Source organism: Furipterus horrens, unplaced genomic scaffold (genome assembly GCF_987537825.1).
Source record: "Furipterus horrens unplaced genomic scaffold, mFurHor1.1.pri manual_scaffold_10, whole genome shotgun sequence".
Taxonomy (NCBI): Eukaryota; Metazoa; Chordata; class Mammalia; order Chiroptera; family Furipteridae; genus Furipterus; species Furipterus horrens.
This window is the reverse complement of record NW_028327180.1, coordinates 40,160,096-40,174,133: the sequence shown is the minus strand read 5'-3', so window position 1 is coordinate 40,174,133 and position 14,038 is coordinate 40,160,096. Positions and strand designations below refer to the sequence as shown.

Sequence of the window (14,038 nt, the reverse complement as noted above, 5' to 3'; positions counted from 1 at the left end):
CCTTGATTTATTCCTGTTGAAACACACAAGACGGTCGGAACAGGAAAGAGTAAGGATAGGTCTATTGAGAGAACAGGAATGTCTGAAGGGATAGCATTTGCTGGCTCAGGAGAGAAAGATCTTGGTTCCCATTTGACCAGAGTGGAGAGGAATTAGACAGGCTGGTGTCAGCCACCCCTGACATGTACCAGCATGAACCCTGGACATGGGAACGAGCTAGTGCAAGCCTGGGAGGGTGGCTGAAGTCCAGGTCTCCATGGGAGACTCCAGGTCTGTTAAAATGACTTCCGACATTAATTGGTGTTTGCATTCACTGTCACACAGACACGCAAGGCCTACTGAACCTCATGTGGATGTACATTGGCAGTAGAGGCCCCTGGCAACTGGAAGGACAGGTCCCGCCAGAAGTGACCATGAGTGTCCTTGACCTGCACTCTTAACTAGAGGACTAGCTTTCTAGAGGGGTGGGCACGAAAGTTATCAATCTTTACAAATAGACCACCCAGGGGTCCAACTTCCATGAGGAAGACCATCTGGGTCTCAGCCTACAGCCCAGGAGATGAAAGCTACGGGGCACTCAGGGTCAACTCCCAAGTCGCTCTGGGCCCTGGATCCAGGGAAGGTTAAGCTCACACACAAGTTACGTCAGCTCAGCTCCAGTCAGCTCACAATCAGGCAGGAGAGAGCAGACCGACTAAGCCTCACAAGGAAGCTACTAAACAAGGGCCATTAGCATGTCTTGTCCTAGAGACACGGCCACCTCTGGTTCCATCCTGCACCTGCCCCACAACATCCCAAGATGACGAGGGCTCCCATCTGCTGCTGATGTGCCCACATGAGAGGAGCACATTCGCTCCCAGATTTGTAAGAAAAGCTAATGCAGACTTGCCCTACTCATAGACTCACAGGAATCTCCCTCTGGGTAGCTGAAATCTGTTGGCAGCAACCCTGCCATGGAAACCAGACCCTACAAACAGAACCCAAATTGCTCAAGGTTCAGTTAGAGTGGCAGGTGTGGAGGTAAGCAACTCTTTTTCTGCAGCAGAAAGCTGCTCTCCCCCACCCTTGCAGCAGCCACAGGCCCCCCCACCCACACACACAGTTTGAATCAACTCCCAATCTAAACACTGCTGGTGGGCGGATCTCCAGATTGACATTTCAAACAGAAGAACCAACAGTTTCTAGAGTGGAGGGCAGGGAAAGGCTTCTGGCTTCTTGCCTGGCAGGCTCCAGCTCAGAACCAGGAATGCGGAGGCCAGGAGGGCTTCCCTGGTTCCAGCTGCCCTAAAGCAAAAATCCTGCAGCTTCACAATAGTGCCAGCCAGTGCTGAGCATCGCTGGGCCAACTCTAAAGCACCTACTTTGAACAAAAGACTCTAAATGAAAGGCCATCTGTTCCTGCCAAAGCCAGTCAGTAGGGCTAGGGAACAGCCAGTGATGCCTGCAGCCACAGCCACGAGTGGCAGACGGGGAGGAGATGATCATACCCGAGTTGGGTGGACTAGCAACAAGGCAGCAGGGCTAATCCATCCTGCCCACCCCCACCCAGGCCCTCAACCCTCCCTCCCATGTTAACTCACCCTCCTGGCCAGAGGAATCATCCCGGAATGCCTCAGCGCAGTAGTTTCCCAGTCCAGGAACCTTCTAGACTCCCAGCTCGTGATCCAGCTGCCTATCCTCTAGCTGGACCCCTCCTGGGATGCCATGCTCCCTCTCCTTCTGCAGGCTTCCTCACCTCTGCAGGTTCCCTGTCTCCATCTCTATGGCTCCCAGGCTACCAAGCACTGCTAGGCTTGGCCCTGCAGGGTGGCGGGGGAGGGCCAAGTGTGGGAGGGTGGGTAGGGTCCAGCCACTCCGTAAGCTCCTTTCCCAACAGGTGGTATATGTCCTTGTGTGAGTCCAGGGTTTGAGCAGACCCATCTCCTTCTACAACCTGGTAACCATCTTTGATAAGAACCCACCCCTTTCCCTTATCCTTCTGCACACGTGACCCAACTATGTTCCCTGGCCTCCCACACTAAAATATGGCCATGTAACTGAACAGCAGCCAATGAGATGTGGGCAGAAGCAATGGATGCTGCCTCCCAGGCCTGTCTATCAAAACTTCCTGAACACTGCCTCCCGCTTGCACCCCTGGGACACTTGAAGCCCAGTGTGGAAGGTGGCAGAGTCTCTGTCAGCCCTGCATTCCTGTATCAACCCCTCTATCTCCCACAAGAGCCAACCAGCTTCAACTTCAGCTAGAGAAATTTGATTCAGTGATTGTTTTAGGAACACTGTAAGAAAAGGGTCCTTCTCTACAGAACTTCAAGTTCGGACCAGCGTTGCCTGCCAGGAATCACTCTGTCTCCAAAGCTAAGCAACTGCCTGGTCAGAACCTGTCACCCCACCTGATTTGAAGGACAGTGCTATGAGGGACAGGATGGAGCAGTAGTTAGGAATGCAAGCTGGGCCAACGGCCTATTTTACACCACAGGACCACCACTTCCGAGCCAGTGGCCCAAGCCAGTGTCTATGCTGCACCTGTGATGGAGGATGGCATGGGGCCACAGACAAGCACAAGGAGTCATTCCAAGCACCGCCTGGCACACAGGAAGCATCACAAGAGGCCACCAGTATCATTATTTCTCATCACATCATCATGTATTGATAGATAATGGATCTCTTACACAGGTAAAAGATGACTTGTCGTTTGCAACAGCCGCAAATTGGAAACAACCCGAATGTCCGTAAACAGTGAAGAGATAGACAGATGGGCAATAGTCACACAATGGAAAATCCTACAGCCGTGAAAATGAATGAATTATTGCTGCATGTGACAGGGATAAATGCGAGGTACAAATGAGTCCATTTGTATGGAGTTCAAATCCAGCCAACATTCAACTGCCCAGGGACACAGACACAAGCAGAAAAATGACACAGAGGAGCAATGACATCAGCACCATCACAGTGAGGAGGGCGGCCATCAGCTCTGGGTGGGGAGGAGGCTCAAAGGGAGGGGGCACCAGTGCAGGGTGGGAGGAGAAAGTGCTTTCCCTAACATCATGAGGATTACACAAGGCTGGCTATAGTGCCATTAGATAAATTGCACATAAATACATATTTTTTGGTACATACATATTGTGTATACTTTCTGTACCATATTACGTTTCGTGATAAAAAAAAGGTTACAAAAAAGTAAACACACTATGACAGGCACAGTTCTCAGATGCACCAAGGCGTCTGGCCCCTCGGGCTCACACAACTGTTCTCAGTTGCTCAAAGATTCCTCTCAGGGCTTCCAGAGGGGGAGTCTGCTGTTAAAATTAAGGTTGCAAATGAGTAAACCTTAAAACAGAAAGATTACCCTGGGGGGCCTGACCTAAGCAGGTGAGCCCTCAAGAAGGGCAAGGTCCTTCCTCAGTTAGAGGCCCCAAGTGTGAGGGGGTCCCCCAAGGCTGCCCTGGAAATGTAGGGGAACCTAAGAGTAGCCTCTAGGTGCAGACAGCAGCCCAAGGCTGACAGCCAGTAAGGACAGAGGGACCTCACTCTGCCAACTCCCTGAATGAACCAAAAAGCAGACCTTCCCCGAAACTCCCAGGTAAGGTTCCAGCCCACCGATACCTCAACTTCAGCCTCCAACCCCCTGAATGAAGGATCCAGCTGGCCCGTGCCTTGGTTCTGACCTACAGAAATGTAAGCTAACTAACACAAGCCATAACCCTCGGCTAATTTATTATGGAGCAACAGAAAACTAACCACCACCACCCCAACTTGAGGAAAGGAGAAAAGACAGAGATGAAAAATATCTGACAGAAGTATGCCAGAAGGCTCACATCTGTCCAATCTGGATAGTGGGCATGGGGCTGTTCTGTTAATTATTCTCTTTCCTGTTCTGATATTGAAAGTTTTTTGTTTTTTGTTTTAAAGAATCCACTTCAAAGAGACCAACCTAGAAAGGGGGAGACAGTGACTTTACAATGAAGAAATCTGAACAGGGGATCAGGTCAACATCAAGAGTGACGTCACAGGGACACATGAGCCTGGTTCTGATGGGATGAGAAAGGCCCATCACTATGGACTCTTCCTCCCGGAACCCATCACATCACCCTGGTCTAACCATGAGAAAAACACCAGACAAACCTCAATGTAAGGACTTTCCACGAAACTCCTTCTAACAACTGTCAAGCTCACCAAAAACAAGGGAAGTCTGAGAAACTGTGATAGCCCACAGGGGCCCAAGGAGATGTGACAACGTGGGATCTTGAATTGGGTCCTGGGACAGAGAAAGGGCATCAGAAAAAACAGAGGCGATCTGAATACAGTATGGGCTGTAGCTAGTAGAAATGTATTAGGATTAGTTCATTAATTATGACAAACGTACCAGGCTAATGAAAGATAATAAGGAAGCCAGGTTATGGGACATATGCGAAGTCTCTGTACTATCATCCTCAGCTTTTCCTTACATCTTAAACAGTTCAGAAAAAGTCTTTAAAAAGAAAGAATATACTGCTAAAACAGTGGATAAATAGACAAGCTTATAACATACATCTAAGGAACAAGGAAACAACCTCATAGTTTACATCAGGCACTCCTGGCCCCAGTCTGTCCTGGGACCTTCCACCCCTGAACAAAGAGCCAATTTCCCAATTTCACGGGCTGCAGTGACACCCAGCTGTCCAGGCTCATGGCCTGGCAACACCTGGTGAGAAATATTGAAGCCCCGCTCCAGTCTTGCTGACTCTGGAGGAGAGCACATGGCAAGTTTTCCTTAGCAGAAGGCTGACCTTCTTCAGCTTAACTTGATGCTAAAATCACTTTCCATTCCCTGAACAAACACCAACTGTGTCTGTCCCTGCCAGTGTGAAGCGACACACGAGCAACCAGCCCACAGGGACAGATGGCGCTGAAGAGTGGGAGCCCCTGGGTGAGTGCTTCTAGACATACTGGGTTTCCTGGGTGCCTTGCTCCACCTGAGTGGCACAGGACACATGTCCTCATGTGACTCACCACCAGGTTTGGCAAGGCAGGAAAGAGTTTAGTGTGGGGCCCTGGCTGGTGTGGCTCAGTGGATCTATTCCCAGTCAGGGCACACACCTGGGTTGAGGGCCAGGTCCCCAGCTGGGGGCATGTGAGAGGCAACCAGTCGCTGTATACCTCACACATTGATGTTTCTCTCCCTTTCTCTCTCCCTTCCCCTCTCTCTAAAAATAAATTTAAAATCTTTAAAAAAAAAAATGTTTAATGCAGGGAAGGTTGGTGAGAAGCAAGCCAGGTGAATGAGAGGACCTGTGATTAAAATGCTGCACAAAATTCTCTGAAATTGCCCATTGCCATACCCACCATGGTGGTGAACAATGCAATCCTAATCTCATAGTCAGAGGGCACTTGACTGCCCAGTGTGAAATTCGAAGGTCTCTCTAGCATCAGGAGTTAATTTTTCGAATGCCAAAACCAGCTCTTAGTTTTACATTTACTGCGCAATCCTGACAAGCATTGACAGTCAGAACCAGAGGAATCAGAGCAATAGTGTGGTTCTGGCAAGGGCGCTGGGTGGGGAGCCAGGCTGCGGTGGAGACACACTGTCCGCCCTGTAAGTGCCTATGTGCACAGACCCTCTTGGCCTTTTTGTGAAACCACTTATGCTAGCGCTGTGCCATTGTTGTGATCCCAAACACCAGGGCAAGCAGCTACAACACCCAACTAGAAACAAAAGCCCCAGCCTGGATTCTCGGCAACCACATGGGTGAGTGGGGGCACACATACACACATACACACTCATGCAATATGAGTGCACACTCACACGCTCAAGGTTTGCCAGGGTCTGAGAGCATTCCGGGATGCAGAACTTTCAGTTCTGAAGACAAGAAAGTCCCACTGGTCACCCCAACACATATGGAAGAGCCTTGGAAGGTGGCAGTGAGCAAGCAGATTAGGCACAAATGGAATAAAGGATAACCAGCTTTGATATCATGGCCGCTGTTACTGTCCAAAAAGGAAACTCTGGGAAGGTGACCAAGGCTCTTCCTGCACCTGCCTCTTCACAACCCCCTGCATAAGCCCAACAACCCACAGCTCCCCCAAACACGCTTACATCGGCTCTCAGGAAGAGGTTTCTGCTCTAAAATACTCTTTGTTGATGTACTCTCTCACCTTAGCTCAGGACCTAGATTTTCCTGGTATGTTAATTAACGTGGTACAAATCAAGCCACCCCTGACAACTTGATGGGTCTTATCCATAGCTGACCTCCCCAGGCACCACAGCTACACCAACTCCATCCCGACACCCAAGTGGGGGTTCAGCCAATCCGGCATGAGTGAGGGGATGAGGGGGCACGTCTCTCTGCTCTCACATCTTATACCGGTGACAGTGCAGTGTTGGGAAACTAAGCTACTGAAACCAATCTGTGAAGCTGTCAGGCTCCTACCAACCTTGGTACAGAGCCTTTCCTGACACCAGCCTTTCTTGCCAGAGCAAGGTGGCTGGGATGAGTTACCCTTGTTGCTAGAGGAGGGGCTGTGCCTGAGTCAGGGAATGGGGACCCCCCCTAAACCCGTGACTGCTGCCCTAGAGTCTCAGAAGCCATGGCCAACCAGGCCTCTTCCAGGCACTAGCGCTCTCCACCAAGGGCCTTCGCGACTGCTGCCTGGTCAGCTTCCCATGGCTCCATCACGCACCCCATACTTCCTAGTCTGGCTCCCTGGTGACAAAGCAGAGGCCCTCACAGGGCCTGGGCCAGACACTGTGGTCCACCAGCGCCACCTACAGCCAGGCCTAGGGAGTTGGCTTTGGACAGCCAGGTAGGAGGGAGGGAAGAAGGGGGGAGGAAAAAATGAGGGAGAAGGGAGGAGGAAGGAAGGAGGAAGGGAGGAGGAAGGCGGAGAGGAGGAGGAAGGAAGGGAGATGCCTGGCTCCCCCCCCCCACCCCTGAACCTTGGCTCACTGGGAGGGATTATTCAATGCTGCAGGAGGTGCAGCTGGGAAGGACTGATGTTGCCTCAGGTGGGCCTGCAGAAAGGTCTCTGGGGGGCCAGCCTAAGGTGAAAGAGCAGCCCAGCAGCCCTCCCTCCCCACAAAGAGCCTTGCTCTGCCAGGGCAACAGACTCATCCATCCTGGGCCAAGCCTCTTGCCCAGACTGCAGTCAGAGCCAGTGCATGCACACTTCCTCCTTGTGCCCCAAGACAGGGAGTGTATGTCCTTTAATGCACACATGCACACACAAGCTCAATGCACAGAGGACCACTATGCACACATGGGTGCAATGCACACATGCATATATGAACAGATGTTCACACACATGCACATTCATGCATGCACTCAGGTGTACACACACACCTCCAGAGTACCAAGAGCAGGCAGAGATGGCTATGCCTGCTGGGAGTTTTCAGGCAGCAAAGGCTGCCCAACCCCTCTCCTATGAAAACTCCCCCAAGCAAAATGCCAAAGAAAAACTCTAAGTGTAGCTGAATCAAAGGGAAAACATTCTTCGAGCCCCTGGGAGCCTCAATCAGGCTTCAGAAAGGTCAGCAAGAGGGTAGAGCTCTGAGACAATCTCCCAGATTCCCAGGCTCTCTTACCAGCATTCTCTCCACCAACCCTTTATGGAAGTGCAATCAGACTCTCCCTCGTCCTCCACTCAGGGACACTAACTCTAGAGATTTGGAAGACTGTATCCCAGGTAAATCAAAGTGGGAGGAATGGAGGGGCTGGGGAAGCCAGAGACAGAACTCAGGAAAACCTGCACCGCCACCCTCATGAGGTGCTGCAGAGTCTGGGGCCTGAAGGCCAAGGTCAGAGCCCTGAGGGCCAACCCCAAAGGGTAGGAGAGCATCCTCCAGTGGGGCACACCCCCTTCTGGAGAGAAACAGAGATCTCCACCTCCTGCAAGAACAAGTGGTACCAGAGGAAGTTAAGGAGGATAAGGAGGGATGGGGTGGGGGGTGACCCTGCCTAGACTGTGTTGATGTTCCTTCAGCTAACACATTTGTTCTGGCCTCAGGCACACAGGAAGGGCTTTTTCCCACTCACAGCATTTAACATATGGAAAGGAAAAACAGCAACCAAACAGCTGTGCCTGCATCCCAGTCATCACAGTGCAGCAGCCCACAAGAGGCCCTGGTGCCCAACGGGCAGCCCAGAGCACTTGCTCATAGCCCCTCATCATCTTGCCCACCATTGCAGAAGCCTCCAGCCTCTGTTCTTCACAGTGGTCCTCGGCTCCCACAGCTGAGTCATGGCCCATGCCAGCCTCACCCTCGCACACTGTCATCTCCCAAGCCTGCGCTGAGTCAGGGACAGCAGGGCACTCTGAAACCTTTGCCAGCCCTTGCCAGCCCTTACATGACAAATAGGCACAGAGGACACGCCTCAGGGCACCTTCTACTACCCTGAGGGGCAGGCCTGAACCACAGCAGGGCCATGTGACTGACTCCTTGCAATGGCAGCAGAGTGTGCCAGGGGACCCTGCCCAGGGCAGCAGGCACTCTGCCCTCTTCTTCAGGGTGCACAGCACATTCCACATGATCCAGATGTGCCCAGGGAGACAAGGGCTGACCAGAGCCTAGTGCTAATTCCCAGCACGGAACTCTTTCCTGGGGACACTTGGAAGCAGCAGGGAGGACAGGAGGTGGCAGGTGCTGCATTTGGCGATACCGCTAGAAACACTGTTTAGCGCTACGTCTGAGAAACAGTGTAAAACAACACAAGGTAGGCATATCACACATGGAGCTGATGTTTCCAATGATAGGCCTAGGAGCTAACCAGACCTGAGACCTACAGGGGCTGAGCCAAGCGGCAAACAGCTGAGGGGAGGCCATTGGACAGAGTGGCCCTGGGAGAGACAAAGGGGATATCATCTCTGGCTAAACCACTACCATCCACAGGCTTCAAGGCAGGTATCTGGCTGAGGCCAGCAGGTTCTACAGGGCACAACCTCTGGACGCTGAGCCGTGCGCTGCCCACCACCTAGGCACTGCCCCACAGGGTCAGTCCTGCCTCCTCCCAATGCCTATGCCTGCTCACCCTACTGGCCCCTGAGGGGCTGCAGGAAGGCTGGGCAGTGGGAAGGCCAGTCCTTGGGTGAGTACAAATGCCAGTCTATTTTCAATCCCATCTCAAAAAGGATTCTGAAGCACTCAACTGCTCCAGATATTCTTAGCCTCGCTGCCTGAGAGTACCACATAGTGCCAGCCTTCCAAAGCAAGTTCTATGCTTTTATCAACACCAGGCTGTTCACGTCACTCTGACACACAAATCACACTACTGAAGTAGCAACAGACCCAGAAAGGCTTCATAAAACACTGTAAACCTGAGGACGTAGAGACTTCAAAAAAAGTGCTACTGAAATACTCCAAAAATGGTTGCAATCAAGCCACTGCAGACATAAGCAGAGCAGTACATATATTAAAAGAGACAGATGTGTGAATGCAATCTGCCAGAGAACATCCCCACTCAGAGGGCCCGGGGGAGGAATGGGAGTAGGGTACCACCTTCCCAGGGGGTTGCCAAGTTGCTCCCTGAGCCCCCAGCCCAGGAGCAAGAGGGCACCTCATCTGCACCTCCCCCCCAGCTGGTGCCCACGTCAGCCTCATGTTAAGAGTGCGACCAGGAGGACCAGCTCCCGTGGGAGCTCATGACCAGCCGGCGTCCTTGCCAGGCTCCCTGACACTACTTGTTGTGCCAGCCTCCCTTTCCTGGGCACCCTCACTGCCTGTTGCAGGACCTCATGCCCCCAGAACACACTTTGCTCCCCAGGTCACATCTGAGAGCTCAACCCGCCCTCAGCCAGCATGTGCTAGGATCAGCATGGGCACGCACCTGCTCTTTCTCTCTCTCTTTCGCTCTCTCTCCCTCTAAGAAAAAAGGTGGTTTTCTTCCTTTAAGGTCCCTCTGGCTGGCAGACCCCAACCAAAATTGGGGCATCCTCACAGGGTTGAGCAGAGTAGAGGTACTTTGCCCCCTGCCCATCCACCTGCCCAGCAGAGTCCTTGCTCTCTTCCTACTGTGGCTCCCAAGGGGCCCTGGGATATCACTGCCCAGTGGGTTCTAAAGAGGCAGAGCCTAAAAAAGGATGAAAGAACCTGGGAAATTTCCACAGCAGTGGAGGGAGCCAATTATCCAGTGGGAAGGACAGGGGCGCCATCTACTGGCCTCCAGGGGAGCTGCAACCAGCTGAACTGAGACCTGGCCAAGTCACTGGCCAACACCACGAGGTACCACCCAGGCCAGCGAGTGGGTCCAGCACACACACACACACACACACACACACACAAGCACACACTCCCATACACATGGACATACACACATACAAGCACACATATACACACTAATACAGATTCACACATACTCACACACACACAAACACATGACCCAGCCTGGGGAGTCAGAAGGCTGCTCGTGGGCACTCAGCCTGCATGACCCATAGAGAATACGCTACCTGCTGGGAGGAGGCAGGCAGAGCCCCTAGGGCAGGGGCAGGTCCACTCACCCTACAAGCTGCGTTCCCAGGCCCCGCCCTCTTGCCCACACGTGTGGACTTGGGCAGAGCATGGTCCCCTCTCCACCAGGCCTGGACTAGGGCCTCCGTGGAGTCACAGCCTAGCCTTGCCATGGAGAGAGGACAGGGTGGCTGTACCGCCACTGGGACCTCCTTGGCAGCACTGGGACAGTGCCACTGACTAGGAACCACTTCTTCCTGTGTGCTCAGAACCATTCTTGTGGTCATGAGGTTCAGGCTTTTGTGCAAAAGATATCACCAACCCATCAATCTCTCTCCAAATTTATTCCCCAAGGGCAAATACCGCCCAGCCTAGAAGTTTTGATGATCAAGGGCTAATGCAAAGCCACAGAATGCCTCCAAAGCAGAGGAATGGACCTAAAACAAGAAACTCATGAAACTATAACAGGATCACTAAAAATGCTCAATGTAGCACAGCTCAAAGGCCAGAGGTCCCAGGGCTGACAAGATAATGGCCCAAAAGACATCCCAGTCCTAGTGCTAGGACCTGTGGAAATGGCACCATACACAGCAAAAGAGACTTTGGGTAGATTAAGGACCCTAGGATGGGGATGACCCTGTATTACCCAGGGTGGAGTGCCCAGTGCCATTGCAAGGTCCTCATAAGAGGGAGACAGCAGAGTTGGAGTCAGAGGGAGGGATGGAAAAGGCTGTAGTGCTGGCTGTGAGGATGCAGGAGGGGCCACAAGCCAGGGATGCAGCGCCTCTAGATGCTGGAGAAGGCTGGATTCTCCCATGGAGCCTCCTGAAGGACCAGCCCTGCCCACACCTGGGCATTAGCCCTATGAGACTCCTGACCTCCAGAATGTGAGAGAATAAATGTGTGTGTTAAGGCCTGGGGCCATTTGGTACAGCAGCCCTGGGACACTCATATGAAATTTCCCACCATGTCCATGTCCAGTGCTTCCCTCTCCTTCCCTATCTGAGTGGAAACTGCTCTATTCACATGAGAGCTGAGGAGGGCACAGTTCCACAGTCAAGAGCAGAACAGGGAGGCCTGGCTCCCCACCAAAACTCCTGGCTTCTGGGCCCTCGCTTAGAGCTCCCGTTCCTGCTCCATTTAGCAAAGGGCTCCAGGAAGTCCAAGTGACTTAAAAGGGATGAAACGTCTGTGGATACTGGCTCAGCTAAGGTAAGGGGTGTCTTGGCCAGGGTATGCCTGTGTCCCCAGCCATGCTGTGTCCCCATGTCCCCTGTCCCCCACTGCCCTGAACTCGCTTGGTTGAGGTCCACAATCTGTACCCGGGCCTCTTGCTCCCGCTTCCACCCCTCTGAGTGTCACGGGTTATTGTGACAGCAGGACCTTCTAAGACAGCTGGGGAGCGGCCAGGAGATAGTGAGCCCTGGCTCAGAAGTCTCTGCTAGAAACAACAGCGAATGAACAGAAGGCAGCTGCCACCTGGCCTGCCAGCAGAAGCTGAATGTGATGTGAGTGTATACCTCAGAGATTCCAGTTACGGAACACATTGGACATCTGACCCAGCTTTCAGGAACCCCTGTCCAGCACGTGCAAACCAGTGGGGACCCCAAAGCAGCAGATGCCTACTGCTAACCTCACACCCCAACCTGAAGGCCAAGAGAAAGGCAAGAGGAGGCTGAGTGCTTAAGGCCTCCCAGACCCCAGGCCTGTGGCCCCAGGAGAGCTCTCAGTACAATGGACAAGTGCCTGACTCGGCCTGGGTAGGCGCTGAGGAGGTTGAGCACCAGCTGCTACATAGCAGGAAGCTCTCTAGGTGCAAACCCCAAGCTCCATTAATCGGGAAACTTATTTCTGAGGGGTATATATCCCTCATCTCCAAACTGGTGGGTAAACTGAGTCTGCCCTGAAGCTAGTGGGGGCAGGGCCTGCAGATCTTTAGCTAGCAGAGCTCCGACCCTGGCCCACCTTTCCTGAGAGCCCTGGGGAGCCATCCAGAAGGCACCCCCATTCCTGTCTGACCCCAGAGGAACCATCCACCTGTCCACCCCCTGCCTTTGGCCCTGTGGGCAGCGAGGACCCTCCTCCCTATGAAGCAGGTTGAGCTGCTGGATGGACACTCACCATGACTTGGGCTCCCCAAAGTGCAGGTAGTTGATGCTGTACAGGTCCATGTCCTCCGTGTGCCAGGCAAAGGTGGTCTTCCACATGCCAAAGTACAGGTAGGGGGTGTTGACGCCCTCAATGATGGTGCCGCACTCGCGTTCCACCATGTCCAGGATGGTCCGAAGGTTCCCAATGTTCCACTGTGCCACATCCTATGGGGCAGCGAGCACAGTCAGTGAGCCGGCCATCCCTGACACCTAGGCCCCACCAGCCCCAGATACTGGTGGGGGAAGAGAAGTGTCGTTCCCTCTGAGACTCCAGCTGCACTGTGACCCCCATGAGAGCCGAAGAGCCAGCTGTCAACCCCAAACCTGATCACTTCAGAGCCTCACCCACCCCAATATCTCAAACCCACCCTGGGCTGCTCACACCCTGCAGACACCAACCAACTGCCCTGTGCCAGGCAGCTGGGAAGAGCTTTCTCTGGATTCCATGCTGAGCTGTGTGTTAATCTTGGCAGTTCAGTCATGAGTAATTAATGTGCCTCAAAGTCAATGACACAGAAGGAGGAAGACAATTGCCAAGGGGAGCTAAACCAGTGAAGGTGCCAGACAGCCCTTCTGGTCCCTCCCGGTGGAGGAGAGGGAGATGGTGCTCAGAACCAGGCAAACAAGGCTGGAGTCTTCATCTACCAGTCTCATCTATTCTTAATGCCACAAGCAAACAAACTGTATCTTGTCATAAGATCTCATAAAATACACTTTAATCAACTTCCATTCCCTAGAGAATCCTTCAAGCCTGCTGCGTCGCTGAGTGAACATCAGCATTCTTCCCAACCAAACCACCCTGTACCACACTCTTGCCCTCATTACAGGCCCTTGATGTCAAGACCAGTGGTTGGACTTTGCAGGTATAAGAAAGAAGAGCCCAAGATTGCCTTGAAAAGAAGCTGCCCAAGGTCAGGGCACATCAAAAACCAGTTGCCTCCTTGAAGCCCTGCCCGACTCACCTCACTGATCAGCCCACACGTCCACAATGCAGCCACAGGCAGCGGACCTGTCTAAGGTCCCCTTAGATCTAGTGTAAGCCAAGCAATAACTCCTTGTGTGACAAGGGCAAGTCATTTCTCTGCTCTGAGCCTAAGGTTCCCCACCTGTAAAAGGAGACTGCTGCACTAGGTCGGGCATGGGCAACACAGGGCCACAAGTCCCCTTCAGGAACCCAGGGCAGGTGTTGCTCATGGTCTCAGCACTGGCCCCACCACGCCTGCACTGGGCAGCACAGTGCTTCACCGGCCATCCCTATGCCTGCCTGCAGGCAGCACCCAAGAGCTAACCCAGAGTCTCACTGGACAAGCTCTAATGTTTAAATTTTTGTTTGAAAACAATAATGCAGGATCTTCAAGAGAATGAGAATACAAGCCAGAGACTAAGAGAAAATATTTACAAAAAGTGTTTTCTGATAAAGAACAGTTATCCAAAATATATGAAGAAATCTTAAAATTCAATGATAAAAAAA

General features: G+C 52.6%; 1 protein-coding gene across 2 annotated transcripts in view; it reads right to left on the bottom strand.

Annotated features, from left to right (window-relative positions):
- KDM4B (lysine demethylase 4B) overlaps window positions 1-14,038 on the bottom strand; it is a 135,802-nt gene that overhangs the window by 76,107 nt on the left and 45,657 nt on the right. For both annotated transcript variants that reach the window (XM_090289413.1, XM_090289414.1), the window contains one exon: window positions 12,539-12,732. In XM_090289413.1, coding sequence (XP_090145539.1) covers window positions 12,539-12,732 — 194 coding nt within the window. The remainder of the gene's footprint in view (window positions 1-12,538; window positions 12,733-14,038) is intronic.